A 25,109-nucleotide genomic window follows, 5' to 3' on the forward strand; every position below is an offset into this window, starting at 1 on the left:
AAAAATCGGGTCGGTCCTGGCTTGAAAAATTAGGCCCGATGAGCACTACTTTCTACTCAACATTATTAAAATCTAATTATCTTTAAAAATTGATTGATAATTTGGGTTTATGTGTAAATCAAATTTTAAATACAAATATTAATTATATTTAACATGTTTATTTATAGCGATTGTAAATTTGCTTTATCTAAATTAATACCTTATATCTTTCGAAACTTAAAAGTTAAGGATCCATTTTCTCATATTTAACTTTCAAAAAAAGCAATAAAAGAACTCAAATAATCACGCAAAGACGCAAAAAAGACATTAATAGGGGGCTTTCCCATAAAAATGGGAAAGTCCGATTAAGAAAGGAGAGAAAAGTATGAAAGCTAATGAAAAGGTCGGTCTAAAGAAAAAACGGCCAATAAAATGAGGAAACCCTAATCACGTGAAATTTATTGTAAATACTCGTAGAAATAGGGGAAACTCCATTTTATGATTACATTTCTGTTAATTAAATATTTTATTTGAATTAATTTAGACTTATATTTTCATAAATTAATAAAAGGCAGGAAGTAAAAATCATGTTTGATTGGCCTAATATGCCAAGTAGAAATTGCAGCATCAGCTAAATTAATTATATATTTTTTTATAAGTGGATTTAGCCATTTAGCGTCCACTGCATGCCTTTTATTACATGGTCCGATAAGAAAAAATATTGCCTAAGCCTCGATATTTGGTTAATAAATGTCCAAAACTGTCTGTCATCCATAAGTAAAATCTACATGCTTGCGTAATATTTTTCTGGATAAAATATTGAGTTAGTCGTTCAATAGAATAGGGAAATTTGCTATTCAAAATATGGAAATCGTTATTTATGATATTTTTTAAATATTTAATTTATCTTATTTATTTTTTTTGTAATTAATGACCTGCAATATCGTTTTCTTGTTTTTCCTAATCTTTCTTTTTATTTAACATTTTTTGTATAATTTTAATATGTCACCTTTTAAAATTTGATTAATGTTAAATACTGCTAAGTCAACCTATAGCAATTTTCTAAAAAAAATACCTAATTTGCTAAACAATAATCAATTATTTCTAAAATGCAATAAAATTCATTTTATTTAAAATGGTGAAATCATGCGGCTATTTTTTTAAAAAAATACCCGGGCTGGGCCGTATATTTCAAAACCCAATATTTTAAATCGCCATTAATAGCTATAAAAATTAAGAATATATGTAATATATTTTTAAAAATTAGGAGCGAGCAGGGTCTGAAAATATAAAACCCGAGCCGGGACGAAAATTTTTTTCAAAAACAAATCCGGGCCGGTTCGTGCAAATGGTACCGCTGCAGGTCTCTGATATCATCATCTGCCAAGGCGGGTTTTGAGGCATGCTTCCAGTAATTTTTTATTTCCGATTAAGATTTTATCCAAAATAATATACGCCTGAAAATTTTGCTCATAGATGTTAGAAAGGTTTAGATCTCCATTGCCAAATCTCGAGCTTACATAATATTATTTTACAGAGTTGGTAAATACAAAAATGTGGTATCTGTATCTAGATCTTATTTTATAGGTATTTGTATCTAATTTTAACGTTTTTAAATTTTATTTTACGTGTTTTTTGTATTAAAAATAATAATATTTTAATTAAATTCATTTAATAAATATGTCCGAGTTCATTTCATTAAAAAAATAAACCAGAAATATTTTATTTTACGCAATGGATGGCCAAATTTTATTTCAAGCAATGGATGGGAACCTGATAAATTTTATAAATATAATTTGTTTTATTTATAATGTTCAAATAAATATATATCATAATTTTAATATCAATATTTCTAGATAATCTCTGAAAAGAAATCAAATAATTTAATATTATATTTTATTTATTTTGAATAATTTTTTTTTATTTAAAATGAATATCGGGATAAATAACAAGCACTCTGCCTTCAAGGTATTTACAGATAAACGGGAGTGGCTTATGATAAAATATTTTAGAATGTTTTATTATTAAACAATTATTTAATCATTATTTTATTATATATTTTGCATATAGATGTGAAACAGCTCAATTAATTTTTTTAGCTCAATTTAAATTTGAATTTTAACAATATTCCTAAATTATGGATTATGCACTCCTTACATAAGTATAATAAAAATTGTATCATTTAAAAGTATATATTAATTCTTTTATTTTGGCTAAAATCTTAATCGGGCCATTTTTCAACATATTTTTGGAAATTAAAAAAATTTACGGTCAAAAATTTTAATGGAATCATTTATTCCTAAATATAAAAGAGGCCTAAATGTTATAGATTCTTATTTTTTTCTTATATTCATTTATCATAATTGTAATGAAAGGTTTTTATATACAAAGGATAATAATAATAAAAAGTTGACCTTTAATTATAGTAGTTTCGAATTTGATGATCTTGATTGAGTATTGTTAATTCATCAATGTATCATAAATAAAATAAATATTATGAACGTGAAAATAAAACATTTTTTAAAAAAAAATTTAAAAAGTTTTAAAAAAAGTGAAAGGTCTAAAAAAAATACTAGTTATAAAATATGAAACTAAGAAGAAAAAAATGTTTTAAAAAAAGGAAGATTATAAAGAAATTATACAAAGATAATAAAAGAAGGAAAAAAATGTTTGAATTAGAAATGACAAAAAAATAAAAAATGATATAAGAAAATACGATTATAGGACATAAATAAGAACATTAAGATAAAAGGCTAAAATAAATTAGAGAAAAGCTATTAAAAATAGGTCATAGAAATAAAAGTAAATTAAAGAGAAAAAAAATCACAAAAAAAGCAAGGTTAAAAAAAGGGGGAAAGAATAATTAGAAAAGATTAAGAATTAAAGAAAGATGACAGGAAAGAAATAAAAATTGGTTACGAAATTGGTTACATCTATGACAAAAAAGGGGAATAGATTGATCAAAAATGAATGAAATAATAATGAAAACTAAATTTTACGGTTAATGTTAGTACAACCAAATGCAGTGTTGAACGAATTGCTATTTTATTTTTTATTATTTAGATCGCGACTGCCACATTTGGTTTCACTATATATTTTAAAAATCGTAATTTTCATAAGGTCATTTCCAAACAGAACTGTCATGCCCCTATCTTCACCTTCTGTGAGATCCGCCAAGTTCTATTCATCATTTGGATTTTGGGAGCCGGGTCAGGCCGGAGTTAGGGCGGGGCCTGCAGGTCTCTGATATATTTTAATAAAATAATTACAATTTTATAAATTATTTTAGAATTTTTAAAAAAATTGTTATGATATTTGAATATTAGGAACAAAATGGATTCTCCCTAGCAAAAATCCTGCAAGCGCCTATAGATTTGGATTTTGATAAAAAATCCCAATTGTGCAAATACATTTTCAATTGGATTTAAATATAAGACATGTGAAAAATACAATATCAATATATTGTCTGGATTTAAATAGAGCTATAGGTTTTCTCCTTCAAAAATTTGTCAGTTTTCGCAAATATCATTTTAAGGTAGTAGTAAACAAATTCCCTAAGCCCCTCACCTCCCCCCCCTACCCCCAAAATGTATACAATATGTCACAATAAACAAGTATAATTTAAAAGAAAAATGAGTAAATGTTAATATCAAAATAAATGACTATAATTCAAAATTTTCAGAAAAAAACATTTTAATTTTAAAAAAATGTAACACTGCTTAAGTCGTGCAATATAATGCCCTCCCCCCTAAAAAAATTCTGGCTATACCTTTTGGTTAAAAAGAGAATCATTAAGCGTAGGTAGAGAAAATTCAGAATCAAATATCAAAGTTAGTAGGGGAGACCGGGGTAAAACGATAGGCATTTTGCATATTTATCAAAAAAAATTTAAACAAAAGTCAAACACAACAAATTATAGTTCAATGTATAGCCCCATCCCTTATCTACTAGATAAAAAAAAGAGTAGCCCTCTACCTATAATATTTTAGGAGTTATGATTAGTTATGTCAAACTACTCATTTTCGCCATTTACCCTGTACCCAGGGTAAAATGGATAAGCATTGGGGTAAAGTGGTTAAAATAATATTTGACATATATTTATCGTTTTATTTAACAAATATTACAAATTTAAGATATATTTATGATTTTTATTTACAAACTAATCAATACAATAAGGACATGTAAAGTAGTTATCATAATTAGCACATTTAGAATGCGCCCATTCAAGGCACATTGTACATTTTAACCATTCATCTATTTTTGTAGTTTTTATTGCAAATGACACATAAACAACTTTTTTGATATCTTTTTTTTTCTCTGAATAAATAATTTCAAATTTCAATATTAATTTGGTAGCTTTATTAGTAATGCTCAATTGAAATATATAATATATTTATTAATTAATACTCAATTCAAATACAAACAATATAATTTAATTATGTCTAGGCGTTAATCCCATAAATGACCAATCTAGATTCTTCTTAATTTGTAATTATTTGTTTATGATCTGAACTTTAAATACCATTTTTATATCTTCTTCTCAATGTTGTATCAGGTATTTTATATTTTAGCAGACAAATTCAATAAAGTGTTATTGTTATTTTATATTTTATGGCTTCATCTATTATACTTACATCTCTGAATGTTGTTTTTCATTTATAATTTCTCATTATTTGATTGATACAATAAAAATTATAATAAATGAATGAAAGAAAAATTTAATGTGAATAATTATATATTTTAACCGTTTTACCCATAACAGCTTTACCCCAAGGTGACATATATTATAAATATCGTTATTGCGTGACTTCTAATATAGCTATAGATGTCAGATAAATTTTATTTTATAGCTAATACATTAATGAACATGTGTGCCAAATTTTGAATCCTGAGGATATGTATATTTTACTAAAAGCAAAATATACTAGAGAATGATTTTTATATTTTTTGGGTAAAAACAATTTTTTGACAAAATATATAAAACCAGGTAAGTTTTTTAAAAGATGAACATAGGTAAGAAATTAGATATAAAAATACATTTTCACACCAAATTTAAAATCATTGTGCTCAAGGTTTAAAAAGTTATTCGCGTTAACATTGTTACCCCGTCAATCGCTTTACCCCTGTCTCCCCTAAAATTGCTAGTTGGTTTGTCTATGTTTCATACAGTGTTGTTAAACTGTTCTTGAGCCGAAAAAATATTTCCCAAGCCTCGAGATTTCGCTAATAGATGTCCAAATCTTTGTGCCATCTTTGAGCAAAATATTCAATTTGAATAATATTTTTCTATATAAAATATTGAGTTAGCTGCTTTTAAAAAGTGGCTCAAAACGATCAATTTAACAACACTAGTTTCATATATTGAAATAAAGTGTTTTTAATATATAAAAACGTTCAATATTCAGAACATTATATTGTTATGCAAAAAAGAGATAAAAACACTAAAAAAAGGGCATAACTGACATAAATGTCCTTGAAAAAGAGACCTGGACAAAAGTACTTAGGATAGGACAAATATACACACGAAGAAAAAGACATTGGACAAAAATACCCCAATTTTTAAAAAAATTTAAATGCTTATATCTCGTCCTAGCTCGATTAAATTGGTTACGAATGAAGTAATTTATTCGTTATCCAAACATTTTAACGATATTCACCTCATATGTGTTCATTTAAAAATATCATCGAATAATAACATATAATTCCGGAATTTTATTTACAAAAATTGGTTACTAATTTTAGTTATGCAACTCAGACACTTACGCTTAATAACATTAATAACTTTTTTAAAGCATTTAAATTTTTTCTAAAATTGGGTTATTTTTTCCAGTGTCTTATTTGTTCATTACGGCTACCAAACGTTTGGTCATTTAGCCTTGTTTTTTAATTAATTTTATAAAAATTTAATAGGCATACATTTATTTTTTTAATTCAAATTAAGATATTTTTGTTATTATAATCAAAATTTTATATTTTGAACATTTCACATATACAATTATGCCCATGTGATTAAAAAGGTCCCCCTTTGCCTTTCAAGTAATTAAGTATATAAGCATTTTATGAGTGTGGGCTGTGCTTATTTTTGACCATTCCCCGCAGACGTTAAAAAGACTCCTAGGACTATTATGCGTAGAAGTACGTGCGGCTTGCCCACAAACGTGTGAAGGGCTCCTCATCTTTATCCCCATTTTTAATATGTCAAGTTAGATGGATTATGAGGAAAACCTAAAGTAGCTTTGTTGTATCAACAACTAGAGGGCGAAAACGTTTTTATCACGTATCACGTAAAATTTATATTTTAATAAAAAAATCCATTATAAGTTCTAGCGATAATAAAATGCTGTCATATTCTCCAAGAGTTCGTATTCAATATCTTCTTCTTTTTAAAAAAGAAACATTTCAGGCTTTAGGCAAAAATAAATGAAAAGATACCTATAATTATATTTTTAAATCATTTATCATATACATACATCCATAACTATAAGCTATCTGAGTTATTTTAAAAGGCCACAATTTAAAAGGAATAGTTATATGCTTTAAATTTAAAACAAAATAATTATTTTGCTTTACTTATTCTTTTTGTCTCACTCTCTTGCTTTGATAATGCAAATATATTAAGGTTAAATTGAATATAAAACATTATAATATTTGGCTCAAACGCAACGATGAGTTTTTTTTTTTGAATGTCGATTTGTTCTTGACAAAATGACACTAAACTATATTATTCCCCGATAAAAAATACATAGGACAAATTAATTGTTTATTTATTTTCAAGTAGGTTAACGAATACCCGAGAATTCCATTATCTAATAATTATAATTATTTTGTCAAAATAAGGATATATTTTGTCCGGATGTCTTTTAGCCCCAGATCCAAATCGCATCGAGCCATATAAATATAATTACACTCATTTTCATTAATTAAATTTGAAAATTTATGAATTTTAAACAATCGAATTTAATTAGATATCGATTTTGAAGACAAAAAAAATCAAATTAAAATCTTTTAAGTAATTTAACACATGTTTTTTATATAAACATAAATTACTCAACTATGGAAGTATAATAAAGGAAAAGAATAAAATATTATATATATAAATTAAAGATACCACTAATCTGTCAATGTTGATCTCTTTCACACATTTTAGTTTTACTTTAGAAAACTTTAAAAAAAATGATGCCAGCGTCGTTGGCTCTCAAAACTTTAAATTAAGGGTAAAAAGTGAGTTTATAATTAATTATATTTGCTCAAAACCAAGGTTTTTTTCTTTAAAATAGGGAAATAGTTAGCCAGTGGCCATGATTTTGCTTTTTTCAAAAAAGAGGGTTAAAATTAGGTTTAATAAGACAAATAATATCAATGTGTAGCCATACTTTTAATTAGGGCTGTGCCAATATTAAACTTGTGGATCGGCTGAGTTTTAGTTTTAACCTATAAAATTCGAATCTAAAGCTTTATCTAGTGTTGTTAATGGGTCGATTTTTAAAAATCGATAAAAATCGACCCAAAGATTTTAACCAAAAAGAATATTATGTAAGCCTGGAGATTTCGCTCGTAGATGGCAGATAAGCTTGGACCTCTATTTGCGAAAACCTGAGGCTTAAATAATATAATCTTAATCGGGCCGTTTTTTAAATTGACCCTAATCGGGCTTCCATATTTTAATTGATTCATTCTATAAATAATCTTTGGTTCGCTGTAGAGTTATCTTCAATTTAACCAAGTTAATTCACCATTTTTCTTATATTTTATATTAATTTTTAGTTACAATTAATTTCCCCACAATCAAAGTTTTAAATAGATTTCGGCACTTTGTATAAATAATACCCAAAATAGAAAAAAAAATTTCTTCTGAAGAAGTTAAACTTGAAAGGGAACTGACATTTCCCATTTCTCCTAAAGGGTAAGATAGACACAGTCCCTTCCATCAGTTGGCAACATTTTTTTAAATCGATAGATACTTCATTTCACGTATTTTTCTTTGCAAAGATACTACCTTTACATCGAAAATTTTTTTTATCAGCTAAAATGACTTGAATATCATTATCCTGCATGGATCATTGCTCTTTTATTATAACAAGCTCTAGCGAATTCATTATTTTTAAAATATGGGCCTTGATATAGTTAAGGTAATAAGTTGATACTAGGGTTGTGCCGATATTAAATATCAGATCGTTGACACCGATATTTAGCGTTTTCCAAAAACCTCGGATCGGGCCAATACCTGTAAAAACCGATCTTTTTACTTTTTTTTTTGTTATTTTATGTAATGTATATTTATTTTACATTTTAAAATATTTTCTAAATAATTTTTTTTAAAACAATGCAATGCACAACACCCTCTAAATTTTATTTCTTTTTTAAAATAGATTTATATTATTTTAAAAGTTTTTTTATAAAAATAGAAAGGAACACCCAAAGTTTTATTTATTTTAAATCTTTTTAAATAATAACGCCAATGAGCCTTGGGAAGTCAAAGATGGAAAATATAAATAGGATTTATTATTTATACTTTAAAAATAAAATAATTTTTTTAAATATGGTATCTCAATTATGGAAATATTTTACAAAAGACAAAGATTATTTTGCAAAATGCGTTATCTGCGGAATCATCTGATTATGCCTTCAGTACGGTAGGGGATATAGATAGTCATCGTAGAAGCTTATTGCCAGAAAATCTAAAGGCTCTCATATTTATTAAAAAAATCTAATGTATTATAATTTTATATATTAAATATTACAATTTTATAATTCATAGTCATACTAACATAAAATGGATATATTATTAAATATATATTTTTTTAAATTAGTTTTAATCGTAGAAATAAAAAAAATTAAATGCATAATCCAATAATGGGGGGTGGTGAAAAATCAATATAAATATAGGATCGGTATCAGATCGGTTTTGAGACCATATCGGATCGGTGAAAAATATGTGATGGGCACAGCCCTAGTTGATACCATAGTGGACAGTAGTGGATGTCAACGGTTAAGTCCTATTGATCCTAGGCCAGGACTGGACTGATCTTTTTGTTTTTTATTTTTTATGTTCCGGACCAACTTTTATTAATATTTAGGTTTGCTTTACTATTTAATTAATATAATTTTTTTGTATATTTTATTTATGTTCTTTTTCCATAGGAGTTTTTTAGTTTCTGTTAATTTATAGTAGAGATCTGCAAAGTTAGGCCAGGCCCCTAATTCTATTTAAAATAATCGGGTTTGGGCCGGGCCTAATATTTTTAAAAAAATTTCAGGCCGGGTTGGGTCGGACTTTGGAAATTTTATTAAATATATCTAAATTTATCAATTTTATATTGAATTTTTTATGTAAAATACAAATTTTTGATTTAATTTATTGAAACTAAACGCTATATAACATATGTTTTTATTTTAAGTAATTATAAAAATTGATTTCTATATTTAAATAAATTTGGGCCTGGCTGGGCCGATAAATTTTTTCAAAATAAATTTAGGGTTTGGGTCGGGCCGGCAAAACTTTTTAAAAAAATTTTGAGCCGGGATGGGCTTGAAAAATTAGGCCCGATGCTGATCACTAATTTATAGTTCATTTTTATTTTGCAATAACCATTTAAGTTTGTCAAAAAAACATTTTATAGTCCCAATAAAAAAACAGAGTATTTTAAAAATCATAAATTGTTCTTTGTAATATTAAACTTGATCTGTCTCTCTTAGGAGATAAACAAAACATATTTATTAATATGTTTAGGCATCATTTAGTTATTATATAAAAATAATGTAGAAATTTTTTTATATCATACAAAATAAAATGTATGTAAGATGGTATTGGAAGGGGGGGGGGGGTTGGTTCATTCTAATAAATTTATGCCCCTGTACTCTACTAAAGACTTTGGGAAATTTATTTCCAAAAAACTCACCTTATGCAATTAAAAGGTAAACTAATCATTTATTAATTATATAAATTTATAGATTTATCTTAAAATAAATATATTGAACAAATTATATTTATCTTAAGAGTAAGATTTTTACCTAATATATACAAATTTGAATAAAAATGTCCCCACCTTTAGACACCAACCTGGTTACCAGAATATAAATTAAAATGCAGAGATTAAATTAAACATTATCTATTGAAATTAGAAGCCAGCAAATTGAATCTTTTTTTTGGTTTAAGTCAGATATAGATTAAAATTTATAAAATTTTAAGCAAGCACACAGCCCCAAAATATTTTTAAAATTTAAGCCTCAAGCCCATATGAATTTCTGTTTTAGATCCAAACTTGGCACAAAATTTTAATTAAAAAATATAAATTTAGCACATTCACATGAAGTCAAATAAAGTAAAATAAATAATAGCTTTGTCCTTATCACATAAATTCCTATTATCATTTTAATTTGATAATTTTTATAAATTTACAAGCCTGAGAAGCCAAACTCAAGCCAGGCCTTAAGCAAATTTGCAGGGCTCTAATTGAGATTTATAAAAAATAAATTAATAAAAATTAAAATATTAAAAATAAGTAGAGTATATTATACAATTTAATATACCTTCCGATTTCTTCAAAAACATAATAAAAATTTTCAAATATATCCGAAGAAAATTCTGCCATAGTAGATTTTTGAGTATTAGATTGAATGAGATTCTTATATCTTATCTTATCTTATCTTGCACGTTATAAAAAATTAAAAGTTTTGAATCACATATGTTTTTTTGACTTTTGAGGTCGTTAACTCCTTGTGAAAAATATTAACTGAATATATAGTTTAAAATAATTTGTGTATTATTTTCAATTATGATTGATAGCTAAAAATAATATAAAAATATATAAAAAGGTGACAAAAGGTATTTAAAATATTATGTAAAAATTTATAAGTTTATGGAAACTCTTTTTTACCTAAAACTAAAAGAAAGATTGACTAAAAATATAATGATCTAAAAAAGCGACTAAAGCTAGGAAACTAGGCCTACAGATCTTCTAAGATATCCTTTGTCCGAAAATGATATATTATAATTCATATTACTTAAGAATAAACACATCTTAATTATACTTATTGAAATGATATACCAAGTTGTATTTTTTCATATCAGAGAGGTCAAGTTCTTATACACATCTTACCATTAAAGATTTAATGAATATTAATTTTGATAAACATCGAAAGATTTCTATGTTTATATTCGCTAACGTTTTTATGTTGTGAACAATGACATATTAGTTGTGAACCTAAAAATATTTTATTTAATAATCTTAATGATTATAATTTTAAAATAATACTGTAATAAATTAAATGACATGTAGCGATATAAATAAGATTGACAATTATCTGCGAATATTACATGTTGTTAAAGATATTTTTTACGTGATACGTGATTTATAACTCTTATTCCCTCTGAAGTTAAAGATTCAACAGAGCTACGCTGGGTATTCTTCATTTCCATCTAACTGGAACTAAATTAATTTTGGTGAATAAATAAATGAGAAACCCTCTACACAATGTAGGTAAGACGCACGTACTTGTATGCACAACAATCCGAGAACTGTTATTTAAACGTCCATAGGCTCATAAGAGAAGAATTAGCTAAAACAAAGGCCTATGCCCTGAACTACAGTATAATTTAATTACTTTAAGGGTGGGAGGTGGCTGATTTTAAGTTTAAACTCTTATGTGTATAAGCCTTCGATGATTACTATCGATATTGAAATTTAATGTCATATCAATTGAATTTCGATTCCTAAAAGAACAAAAATTTATATATTATTTAACTTCTGGTGAAAATAAAATGTTCAATTTTAATATTCTAGTTTGATTAATATGATTTTTAATCTTGATATTATTATTCTTTATAGTATTCACTTGCACCAAAAGAACCGAACCCCTATATTTTTTTTTATTTTTTCCCTCAAAACACGAAAAACACGTTTCCTACAAAGGCTATAATAGCTAAATTTTTAACGAACATATGGCACCCCCTGCTTATCTAGATTTGGGAAAAGATGCAAGAGATTTATTTACTAAGGGATTTTGTAATATACCATTAAGTTACTTTATTTTAATACACAATCTAATTTAGTTTTTAATTTATTCAAATTGGAATCGAAATCAAAAACTAAAAGTAACGTTGAATTTACCTTTTCAGGAAATTCAAACATTGATACCAAAACAGTTGCTGGATTTTTGGAAACCAAGTACAAATGGAAAGATTATGGTATACGTATTATCAAACCTTGTTTTAGATGCATTTTTAGGGACAACTATAAAGGAAAAATGGAGCACTGATAATTTACTTCTTACAGATATTTCATGTGAGGATTATTTAATGAAAGGAGTCAAAATAGGGATGGAAACATTATTTTCTCCAAATACTGGGTAATAATTTTAATAACCTATTTTGTACATTAAATTTCTAAGTCTTATGAAATATCAATTAATGATAAATATTAAACCCAATATAAAAGTTAAATTTAGGTAAATAAAATTTGATCAAAAATATTATATTGGTTATACATCATAATATATTTATTTAAGTCAAATATAATAACCTAAGATTTTCTTTTTGTATTTTTATTGTATACCTACAAATGAGTAAGAATGTTTATATTATAATTTATAAATATTATAAATGAAATTTACTTTTCAAGACATATTTTACATTAAAAAAGTGTATATTTTTAAAAATGTATTGAATAAATTATTTTATCATTTTATGAAGAAAAAAGAATGCTTTTATAAAGACTGCCTTCAAACATGACAATTTTCATCTAGCAAATGATTTTGAAATACCTTATATTGGTATAAATTAGTTTAATATTTATTATACCATTTTTATCAAATGTAGGAAGTTCACCTATTACCATTGGTACATCTGCTGTTTTTGTGTAAGTTTATATTTTTTTAATTTATTTTTATTCAAAAATATTTTTTTGATTATTAATTTAATGCTTTCAAATTTATATTATTTTTTTTATTTATAATATGCAGGTTTTTTGATTGGCAAAAGCAGATAAAATTAAATTCTATTAAATATTGATATGTACATTCTTCTATTATTTATACTAAATATTCTATTTTATTGCTACCTTTTCAGTTATGATAGTTGGTTAGCAGGCTGTCATATGGTTTATGATGCAACAAGAAGCAAATTAACTAAGGCTAATTATGCTTTTGGTTATAGGGGTTCTGATTTTACAATACATACAAATTGGTAAAAAGAAAATTATTATATTATTTACCTAATATTCTTATGACTTTGTAAATAAATAACTTATAATTTAATATGTATTTTTTAATATTAAATAAGCAATGAGTCTAATGATATTGGAGTTTCTTTACATCAATTAATAAAGCCAGGTTTTGAATCAGGGGTTCAAATAGGTTACACCCTGGGCAATCAATCCACCAAATTAGGTTTTGCGTGCAAATATCAAATTGACCAGTTCTCAACTCTAAGGGTATTTTTAGATTATTTAGCCATCTAAAAAATTTTACTTTTCATTATATAAGGATATTTTATTCATGTACATTATAATATTAATCAACAATAAGCAATTTAGTAAGTTATTATTTTAAGTATTCCCTTTTTTAATGTATATTTTTTATATACTAAGGTATGGCAACATTTATATTAGAATTAGATAGAACAATTGATTTACTTACATAATTTTTTGTACAATATATTTTTGATAAAAAAATATATAAAGGCTAAAGTCAATAATGCTAGTCAAGTAGGGCTAAGCTATACTCATAGATTAAAAGATGGTAACATTTTATTTGTTCTTTCATTTTTTTATTGCTACTGATTCTTTTAACCCTCTATTGCAATAAATGATATAATTTTTTAAAAAAACTTATTTTGTCTTTAAAGTGACCTCAATAAACTAAAAAAAAAAATTTTTTTTTTAAAAAATTTAGTGTGTGTATTTAAATACATAATGTTTAAAAAGTATCATATTTTTTCAAAATAAAAACATAGAATTTTATTATTTGATAAATAATGTAATAAAACAGATTTATATTATTTTTCATGAAATAATTTAAAACAATCGTTTTTTATAGTAAAACATAATGATACACCATATTTGATACAAATCACTTTTGTAACCAATTTATTTTTCTTTATATTTGGTGTTAATTGATATTCGCTTTTTTTATTTTGTTACATGTACAGAGTATCTGCTATTATACATTAACCAAGATTTATGAGCATCATATCAAGTATATGGAATACTATACGGAGGTGCCATTTACGTGATTTTATGTGAGTTCAATATAAAGTAATCAATGAATCCATTAAATCTACACCTTCCATATATATTGTAACTTTTATAGCTGCTGGACACGGAATTTTAATTTTCCGTCGTTCCTTTCTATCAGACCGTTCACAATCTCCAGCAGGGTGACTACCTATATAGTTACTTAGAATAATTACAGACCTAATATTATGCCATTTAGTAGCATATAATTCTACACCATTTATGTCGTCTTCCTCTCGATAAAAGATCCACGCTCCATCTTTTAGAATTCTTCTTCAGTTGGAAACTGGCATTATAAATTCTATTAGCACTCGCTGTAGCAATACTCCCTTTTAGGCGAGTAATACTTGAAGTTCTATACCACAGAACCAATTATCAAAACACAATTTAAAATTGGAATGTAGTGGTACAAATAGGAAATACCGCATTTCCGCTAGAACCAACATCTACATATCTTGAATCAAGAATTTCCTCATCTGATGAACCATTAAGGTTAGAATCAGATTTATCTTCTGGAATACAGTACATTTTGACTATAGATAACAAATAAAGAACATTTAATAATACAAAAAAAATAATCAAAATTGCTCAAATTCATATTGCACTTGTGTGCATTATGTATCTGGGTACATGTACCTTAAAATTTAAATTTTAAACACTATTAATGAATATAATAATATATTTATATATAAAACATTTCTTTTACATTTATTTAATAGGATTCTTAACTTCCTGTTTCTTAAAATTTTGTACAAGAGAAATGAAATGATTTATAAATGGAAATGCAACTTTCGAAAGTTGTAAATTATGTATTTTATAATATTTATATTGATAGCTGTCTTTCATTTTTGACAAAATTAACTATAGAAATAAATAAAATATATGTGTATCTATTATGCATCATGTGTTTTATATTAAAATTTATACCTTTTTTATGGTATGTTATTCAAATATGATGTACACAATAGAGGGTTAATAATTATTCTTATTTTTTAAAAATATTTTATAATTGTGATATACAATCAAAAAATAAAATATGAAGGGAATAACAATAATCTTTTCTAGGGTTGTATATAATGTTACCACTGCCCCAGCCCTTGGGTCAGTTTGGCCCTGTAGAACTTTAAATCAGGCCTAATGTTTAAAAAAATCATAAATTTAAAGGAAGAAAATGTTATTTTCTCATAGTGAAAATCGAAGAAACATTAATGGGTCGATTTGCAAAACCAAATTTTTTTGAAGATTGGTCTGGAGGTAAGGTCAATCTATAATTGAAATAATAATTTAAGTTTTTTTATGGGAATATTAATGGGCATTACTTTCAGAGGTTATAACTTAGAAGGACCAGGGAGTCCGCCACATTTATGATTAGAACTATCATCTTTCTCATCTAAAAGCAGGGATCTGAAGTGGTCAGCAATCACCATTCTCCAGACATCTTTGAATTAGGTTATTATTTTGTATATAAGTGCAGTGGTGTCATAAACTTTTACAAACTCAGGGGGGCTCAATTCTAAAAAACAGAATTTTCTTTAGGAAATATTTTTAAAATTTTAAGGTATTTTCTAAAATAAAAAAAAAATTCAGAGGGTCTCATCTAGTTTTGGAAATATCAAAGGTAAAAATATGAAAAATGACCTATTTTACCAGGGTGTCGAACCGCCATGTATAACGGTAATTTTTTTTTCGGTTCTTAGTTTGCAATTTTCAAACGGCTTAATTCCGTTTCACGTATTTTTAACGAATTTACAATTTATTTTGGTTTACAGATAAATATCATTTCATTCAGTTTTTATATGGTTTAGATTTTTACAATTAATCGCCTTATATATTTTTTTGTTAAACACTCTAATAATCTAGTACAAATATTTTAAAAACTTTTAGTAATAAAAACCAAGAAAAATAAAGAAATTTTATTGAATTTGTTTTTTTTATTACAAAACATGTATAAGAAATAACAAATTGAATAATTGAATAATTACATTTTAAATTTCATTAATATTAAATCCTCAAGTTGGCGTAATATTATTTTAAGAAAAAAAATTACAAATTATCTTTTTATTTGTATATTTTAAAATCATATTATATTATTATTTAAAAAGGTGTTTGACGTGTTTCACATTGACTAAACTGCAAATGCTTAGGTAAAAATTTTTGACATATTCTCTATTAATTGGAATGAGTTCATTTTCTTATGATATGAATAACTTATAAAAATTATATTATTAGATATAAACAATAATAAATGAATAGACATTAATAGTTGTATTTTCTTTCATCTCATAATAAATAGTTTAAATCTATTAATATAATTATCTTAAAAAAAGTATTATAATAACATTTTAAATTACAATAATATAAAATCCGCCAATTGGTGTATTATTATTTAATTTTTTTTCATGAAATAATAATACGCCAACTTACGGATTTAATATTAATGAAATATAAAATGTAATTATAATTATTTTTAATTTAATTATACTAAAGGATTTAAACTCTTTATTATGAGTTAAAAGGAAATACAACTATTAATGTCTATGGGCCATTCCACGTCAAATCGATCACGATTCGACCGACCCCTTTTAAAATTGTTAAAAATTTCTGGAATTATTTAGAAGGGTAAATAAATGAGAAAGCCGTTTATTTTAGCTCTCTAGCACACATGGTTCTCGAGATATAGGGGCTCATAGGTACAAAAAAGAGCCACTTTGGAATCTGTAAAATTTTTAAAAAGCTTATATCTCAAGAACTATTTATAGTAAAAAGATATATAATATATCATATTGTAGGTAAAAAAATCTCTAAAAGGCTATCAAAAAATAATAAAAATTGGCGTAACTTCCGGTTTATCTATAATGCTTTACCTGTATTTTTAAGCAAAAAAGGGAGTTTGTTTTCGAAATTTTTTATTGCTTCTTATTTAGACACCTTTTATAAATATATACGATATCAAAACTTTGGCGACGCTATCGACTCCAAAAATTTAAAAAAATAATAGATGGCGCTTTATAAAATTACGGATTTTGGTTAAAATTTTGCTGCAAATTTATCAATAAACGGATATTTTCACTTTTTATACTAAAAATATTTTAAATTTCTATTAAATATACTAAATAAATTGAGGGGCAGTGTGGGTAAATGCCCTTTAGACACTTAATAATGTAATATATTTCCAATAATAAAATCTTTCGTATAATTTTTTTATTATTCATTCATATTAATAGTATAGAAATATAGAAATAGAGATAGACAATTATATTCATTCCATAATTTAAAATTTGTGAAATGTTATATTTAATATTTGCGATTCTGTTGAATTAGAATAAAATTTTGTTTCAATTTTATCCTGAGAAATTGGATAAAAAGCATGAAATTTTTGCGTCCCTGGTATAGTACGGGCTTTGTCGAATCTCTCTTTTAAAATTATTTGTTCTTTCTCATATTCATCTTCCATAATATAGGAGAACTCTATTCCTTAATAAAAAAATTATAATATATATATTAATAAATTATAAATCATATACCTTTTATATTTTCCTTACAATAGGCAAAAAACTCTTTAGGAGAAGTTATTTGTTCTGAAGTAGGTCTTTGTAAACTTGCTCTAGCCACTAAACGCTTGACGGTACCTCCGACCCCGTCACAAGCTGATTTGCCATGAGATGTAGCCCAGAAATGCCACTCAGCTTTTATCTTGAAATCATATTCATGGTGGCAAAGATTGATTAAATTTTTCCGATTTTTATATTGAGCTGCTGCATCTGAAAAATAGAAGAATTTTTTTGGCAGGCATTGAAATTTCTTTGTTAAGTATTGAACTAAATATTTTTGGAATATATGAACCGCAATTGTATTATGAACGAGAGATTCAGATAATATTACGAAACTTAAATGATTTAAATTATTAAGTGACTTGTAATAAATGACAAAAGGATGAATGGTAACTTGAGATTTATTCCAGTGAAACCCCTGTACTTCATCTTGAACCACAAAGGCATAATTTTCAGCAAAATCTGCCTGCACGATATATTCTCCTTCCTTTAAATTAATTTTAAGAGAATTCATGAATATTGTTTGCTGCTTTGTTATGAATGAGTGTAATAGTAAAATATTTAGCTTTTCGAAAAGCGTTTCTAAAAAATTAAAGGTTGATGAAGTGATAGTTAAAAGATCTGTACGATCTGTTGTTACCCATTGCTTGTAGGTAATATATTCGATAATTGAATATAATATTTCATTTATCATGACCTTTAAATTAGAAGATCCAGGGCATTGAGCACAATCACCAAAAAAACATTTTGGTAATGCTGGATTACAAATTATTTTTGGTAATATATCCTTATATGCAATCTTAATTAAATCTTCATTTAAAGTAATTTTGGGCAAACTCAACAGCATTAATTTTGTGTTTTGATGAATGGAGCAAACACATATTCAATGGGTACCACTACTGCCAACAAATACACAATTCTCGGGACGAAGATCACAAAATTTAGAGAATCCAATTTTAATATTTGAATGAATATCTTTAAATTTAAGATATAGCTCTCGTAAATTTATTAAAATTAATCTTTTTTGGACTTGAATCTTTTCACTGTTCTTTATTATGGTTACAAAATCCCTTTTCCCAGGCATCGATCTACTTTATTGATCATTGTTATAAAAAGATTTGACAATATCAACGGTGGCGGCATCTATTGTTATGCCGGGTTTAGGATTAGGTGTTGAAAAAACCCCTTTTCTTTTATTAAACCTTTAGATTTTATCGCCATATGATATGAAATATTGAATTCTTCTATAATTCTTCATACTGTCCAATTTGATGGTAATAATGTTAATAATCTATATTTGTTTATTATCGAAAGCTGTGGGAAATTGATTTTTAAGGTATCGAGAATTTCATCGAATTTTTCATCATTTGATGAAGATAATGGTATAATTTTAGTCGCTAAAACTTTTTTCATGCTAGATATTTTTTTCTTTGGAAATTTCTTTTCACGTAAGCGTTTTATTTTAATGGGAGATTCCCCAATTGAATGTAGGGATATATTAATGTTTTCAATTGCCTCTTGATTAACTATATGAGGAGGAGAATCAATATCATTGTCATTATAAGGAAGCTTTGCTACTTTTTGTCGGCATGAAGAGCATATTAGCATATTTAAATTGATTGGTAAATTTTTTTTGGTCATCCAAGGTTGAATCTTTCTTAGATTCTTGCGATAATATGCATGTTTTTGTAAATTATATGGGTTACAACATCTTGATATTTTAATATTTGGTATATCCATCTTTTATATAGAATAAAATTTTATTTAATTTGAACCTAGAATATGGCTTGTTTAAAACTAATCTGATCGGAAAAAAAATTATATTAAACAGAAAGAGAGATTGTTTTAAACTTTTAATTTTTTAAAATATTATTATCGTAAAATATAATCGATAATATGTCTAATATAAATTCTTTTTTAATGCAGCTGTTATACATTATCGTGCCAAAAAGTCATTCGCTATTATAGTACTAAAGCAGAGATTGTAAAAAAATTTAAGGATGGTGGGGGAGGGGAGCAGAACTGGAAAATTTTATCGCATTTCTTATAAACTTATAAATATTTTCATTTTTAGAAATAATATTTTTTTTAAACATTAGCGCCATCTATTTTTTTTACGATTTTTGATAAAAATGTATATTTTGGAAGAGTCGCTAGCGTCGCCAAGGTTTTGACATCATACATATATTTATAAAAGGTGTCTAAATAAAAAGCAATAAAAAAATTTCGAAAACAAACTCCCTTTTTTGCTTAAAAATAGAGGTAAAGCATTATAGGTAAACCGGAAGTTAAAGACTCAAATTGGCTCCAATTTTTATTTTATTTTGATAGTCCTTTAGAGATTTTTTTTACCTACAATATGATATATTTTATTATTTTTTACTATAAATAGTTCTTGAGATATAAGCATTTTAAAAATTTTACAGATTCCAAATTGGCTCTTTTTTGTACCTATAAGCCCCTATATCTCAAGAACCAGGTGTGCTAGCTAGCTAAAATAAACGGCTTTCTCTTTTATTTCCCCTTCAGAAATTTTTAACAATTTTAAAAGGGGTCGGTCGAAAATGGGCCTTTTTTGATCGATTTGACATGGAATGGCCCCTATTCATTTATTATTGAATGTATCTAAGAATATATTTTTTTATAAGTTATTTATAGAATAAGAAAATGAACCTCCCTCCAATTAAGAGAGAATATAACAAAAATTTTACCTAAGCATTTGCAGTTTACTTTAGCATTTGTAGTTTACCTTAGCATTTGTAGTTTGGCCAAACCGCCTTAGTTTGTTTATAAAATTTACCCAAATTACAAGAGGTCCCAAATCATATTTTTAGTATTATTTACTCAGTAAAACCATTTTATTATATATATTGTAATTTAATACCTTATTTAATATAACTTTTTATATTTTGCGGCGGAATTAATATCGATTAACATTTATTTATTTTTGCAATGTTTAAAATTTTCTAATAAAATAATATTCATTTAATATATCATACACTCATTCTTCATATTTTGCTAGTTAGTGATTAATTTTTTGCTCTTTAATCATTGGAAAACAGGCGGATTTTAATCTTATATTGATATTTCTTTTTCTAATTTTATTTTAATTTCCTCTTGACATCTAAATTTTATAAAAAATATAATTAATATAAATATTTTTGATGTGACTTGGGCTTAAAATTAATAGCAGAATGGTAGATTCTTGATCCTATATAGGATTGCAAAACGAAAAATGCTTTCTTGATGGCCTACAGTGAGGCGAGAAAAATATGAATATCCTGGGCGAAATCAGCAACATTGCTAGCAGTCTCTCCAACTGAAGTCTCTAGTGAAAAAGCATTCACAGAGTTAAAAAATAATCTATCCTCACAGCGTATCAATAAATTGCTGACGTTTGGAAGACATTACTTATAATTTTTTTCCAACTTTTTTGGTGTATTATATATTTTCTCAATAAAATTCTTTTTACATAAATATTGCAAAAATTTTAAAAGTAGCTAAAACATTTATCTTTTTTAAAACTGAATTGGAACCCTTTTAAATATTAGGCAGTCTAAAGAACCCTAGTCTATTTAATTCTAAACAATCTAAGTTATTTTCTCTTGAGCCGAACCAGAATATTTTTATATTTAGGTCCCTGCAAAAAGTGAAAGTTAAAAAAATGTTGGCTTTTCATATTTTAAAATAGGTTTCCGTGTTTATCACCACTGGCTAGATATTATTTAATAAATCAGTAAATATGTGTTCTCTAGTGAACAGCTAATTTCAAAGGCTGGTGATATTATTTTTTAAAAAGATTATCATTGAATGTGATTCAAACTATTATATGCAAGGAATAAAAGTGGAGTATTTAAAAATTAATTCCTCAGTCAAATTTAAATATGTGATTATAAAGTATTTTAATTCCTAATGGTTCACTCAGTCTTTTTATAAAAAGACCGCAGTTTATCTATGATCATAGTGCAGGTTGTGATTCGCTATTTTAAAAATATATAATTTTAAATTTTTCGCATTATAAAAAATATATTTTATAATGGTAATGTATGGGATCAATCGTTAATTTTGAATATCCCGTTTTTATAAAAATGGAGAACTAATAATAGTTTTTTTAACAATGTGAGTAGCAAAATAATTTTATTAATTTATATTTATGAATTAAATATCAAAAAGGTGTTGCATTAACGTTATCTTCTTTGATAGATGGTAAAAATTTGAATCAAGGTGGACATCAAATGGGCCTAGCTTTAGAAATCGAAACTTAATAATATTGTTTTTTTAAATTTTTTTTTACACGGATTTTAATATTATGTAAATTTTAAGTGTTTAATAATATTTCATCTAATTGATTGTGATAAAGTATATTTGCTCCGATTTTAGTATTAAAATTCATTTGATGATATTTGTACATTCTTTCAAAAACGAATTGAATTCAATATTATTTATTTATAATGATATATTTTGTGATTTATTACTGTGATTGACAATAGTAAACAATATATAAATTAACAAAGTATATCGTTATCAGTAAAAAATTGATATCCAGTTATAAAAAAATGTTCTTTAGTTATATGGATATTATAAATAAATTTTATGGGTTTTTATTATTGAATATTATATCTTTCAAAAATTAAACCATAACTTTTATTAGAAACGTGATTAGTGTGTATAATATATATATATAATTTGTTAATTCAATTAATTTTATTTTTCAATTTTTGATTTCTTCCTAGGTTTATCTGTGTGTAAAGGGGAAATTTTATCAATTTCCATATTTTCAATTTTCTTTTCTATATCGTTAATTGGATCTTTAGATTTGTTTGTGTCTTGCAATTTGCGGGATTTTAGCAAAGCATATAAGCCTCTTCTGGAAGATAGCAAGTTAATTAATTGTTCAGGGTATCTTATTTTATTTATATGATAAAATTATCAATTTAAAATAAATACGATTAAATAATATTGATTCCTTTTTTGTGATGAAAATATAAAAGTAGCTAGTTAATAGCTTTTACTAGTTAAAAAAAAGTTCAGACAAAATAAAGAAATGTAGCAAAAAATTTGGGAGATGAAAGGTTTTCGCACAATTAAAAATTGATGAGCTAAAAAAAAATATTATGAAAAAAAGAAAGGTAAAAACCTAGATTGTTGGTCTCTAAGTATTTTTAAACTTTAATAATGAATCATAAATGGTTTTGAGTAAAAGAATAAGAAAATAAGAAATTGTTTTCGATTAGATAAATAATCCATGATTTAATAAGAGCTGTATACCCAGTTCAAATTTGGGCCTAATTAGAAAATGGTTTTTGAGTCTGGCAATGCTGACTGAACTTTATAAAATGTTTAATTTTATCTTTTATTGTGACTTACATATAGGTTTATATAGCTATAATATTTTTTAACCATATTATATTCGGTGTTAATATTTTGAAGTTTCCAATATTTTATTATTTGTGTTCATCTAATAAATTTTATATGATGAGTAGTTCTAATAAATTTTTAATGCACCAAATAAACCATTTAATATACAAAAAATAACCCCTCACCCCCTGGATAAGATAAGGAGTGTTAAAATTGAGATAATATTTACCACAATTGTCAGAAACTGTTTATAAAATTCCAAAAGCACTATATTAAAATAATCCCTTGAAGGTATTATGGATAATTAATACTTCTGATGAAGTGAAGAGGTGTCTCGAAAGATATATATGTGTACTTTAATAATGAAGCATTATATTAGAAATAAGACAGAATTATATTAATACAAAATGAAAGTAAGCTGGCCAGTGTTAATTGCATTATTTCTGGTCTTTGGTGGAGGTTAAAATTAAATTTTTAAAGGGATCATTCATTAATAGTGATTCTTGATCATAATTGTTATTTTTATAAAATGATCTTTAAATTTTTCAGAGCTAATCCTTGGTTGTAATCTAGGATCGAGTTCTAGTAATAGATTCAATATTTGATCTAATAAAATTTTTTATTTTAAAACAAGGTCAAGATAAAACTTTGAGCATCCAGAGTAAGAATAAATTAACCAGCCCTTTAAACCCCCAAACTTACCTATGCCTAATCTAAATCAGCAATAAAAAAGTATCAACCAAGATAAACAAAAAAAATATATAACCAAATTAATTTTAAGTAAATAATCAAATAGTCTGATTTTGGTGACCCAATGCCCTTTTGAACAAGACTGCTCTAACAATTTTTTAATAAAAGATGCTACAATGTATTTATCATGTTCAAATTTCATTATATGCATAAATAATTTTTAAAAGAGTGATAATATATAATAAGTATAAATCTTAAAAATACCCATTATTTTGCATATTAGATTTCCAATTTTCCATATTTTTAACATATTCTTCTTTCAGTGTTTTCCATTCTTCAACACACTTCTATTAAACCATTAAAAAATAATACAACAAATTATGTTAATACTAATTTTTCTTCTTTTGTTAAATTTCTCCATTTTTGAGCAGCTTCTTTCAAAATTTCTTTCTAAAAGCATTAATTACAAAATATTATTACAATAATTTACTCCTGGTAGTTTTTTAGACTTATTGAATTCCAACTTTAAGTGTTTTTGGGTGAAATAAGAATATGCAGATTGTGGTATTTTTGGAATATTCATGTTAAATAACTAATAAAATATAATGCTAGTATTGGATCAATTTACTACCTTATCAGGATTTTTAATAAAACCATCTAAAATTAACTTTGTCTGTGTTTCTGGTGGTATACCCATCATAATTTCATTTAAATCTTTTTGGTAAATTTGATATGCATCATAATGACGTTTACGCAATTGCTAGGGTACTTTTTATCACTAATACAAATAAAATTTATTACCTCTTTTTCATCTTCGGGTAAATTTTTATACAATTCTATTACCTTGAGAAGCGTTTGCTTACCATTCAAACCTTACTAAATTATTTAAATATTGAAGTATTAATTACCCTGTACTATCGAAGCAAAACTTTCTTTATTAGAGGTATAAAAATCTGCTAATACAGGTTTTGGCCTATGTGGCAGTTTTGTTATATAATCGGATAATGAAGATATATTTATAAATCGTTTTGATAAATTTTTTAATGTTTGAATTGGTTTGACCGCCATGAATGAATGATAATCTGCTAAAAAGTACCCATTTGGCTTTGATTTATAGGGTATATAAAAAAAACGACCTCTATTACAAACAATTTCTGTCTGATATTAAAATTACCATTAAGAAATATTTCCAATCTATTATAACTATATAACCTAAAAAAATTCACTATTCTCTAACAGTCACAATTATAATGAAATTAAGGTGAGGATTGATTTGTTCAAATAATACAAAAAATTATTT

The 25,109-nt window shown here is 25.5% G+C and overlaps 3 protein-coding genes across 5 annotated transcripts in view; 1 reads left to right on the plus strand and 2 right to left on the minus strand.

The window, feature by feature from the left end:
* The window catches only part of LOC135925162 (uncharacterized), a 77,896-nt gene extending 67,231 nt beyond the window's left edge, over positions 1 to 10,665 (minus strand). Inside the window, exon 1 of one of the 3 annotated variants that reach the window (XM_065460368.1) lies at positions 10,510 to 10,665. In XM_065460368.1, the coding sequence (XP_065316440.1) occupies positions 10,510 to 10,571 (62 nt within the window). In that variant the 5' untranslated portion in view covers positions 10,572 to 10,665. Of the gene's footprint in view, positions 1 to 2,393; positions 2,414 to 2,978; positions 3,179 to 10,509 lie in introns of those variants that run through there. The other 2 variants (XM_065460370.1, XM_065460371.1) reach the window with 2 other exon arrangements.
* A 1,033-nt stretch (positions 10,666 to 11,698) lies between these two features.
* On the plus strand, positions 11,699 to 22,253 carry LOC135925331 (voltage-dependent anion-selective channel protein 2-like). The gene is made up of 10 exons (XM_065460599.1): positions 11,699 to 11,761; positions 11,808 to 11,984; positions 12,032 to 12,166; positions 12,207 to 12,327; positions 12,671 to 12,750; positions 12,797 to 12,836; positions 13,046 to 13,162; positions 13,259 to 13,409; positions 13,659 to 13,716; positions 21,935 to 22,253. Exons 2-10 carry the CDS (start codon positions 11,921 to 11,923, stop codon positions 22,024 to 22,026), a joined length of 858 nt encoding a protein of 285 aa, XP_065316671.1. The 5' UTR covers positions 11,699 to 11,761; positions 11,808 to 11,920; the 3' UTR covers positions 22,027 to 22,253.
* On the minus strand, positions 22,231 to 24,870 carry LOC135925332 (uncharacterized). The gene is made up of 7 exons (XM_065460600.1): positions 24,718 to 24,870; positions 24,611 to 24,681; positions 24,441 to 24,569; positions 24,300 to 24,401; positions 24,200 to 24,259; positions 24,074 to 24,156; positions 22,231 to 22,664 (listed from the first exon to the last, which is right to left on the minus strand). The coding sequence occupies exons 3-7, from the start codon at positions 24,507 to 24,509 to the stop codon at positions 22,466 to 22,468; spliced, it is 513 nt and encodes a 170-aa protein (XP_065316672.1). The 5' UTR covers positions 24,510 to 24,569; positions 24,611 to 24,681; positions 24,718 to 24,870; the 3' UTR covers positions 22,231 to 22,465.
* Positions 24,871 to 25,109: the final 239 nt, after the last annotated feature.

The sequence above is a fragment of the Gordionus sp. m RMFG-2023 genome, chromosome 2 (genome assembly GCF_954871325.1).
Source record: "Gordionus sp. m RMFG-2023 chromosome 2, tfGorSpeb1-WG-v2, whole genome shotgun sequence".
In the NCBI taxonomy this organism is placed as follows: Eukaryota; Metazoa; Nematomorpha; class Gordioida; order Chordodea; family Parachordodidae; genus Gordionus; species Gordionus sp. m RMFG-2023.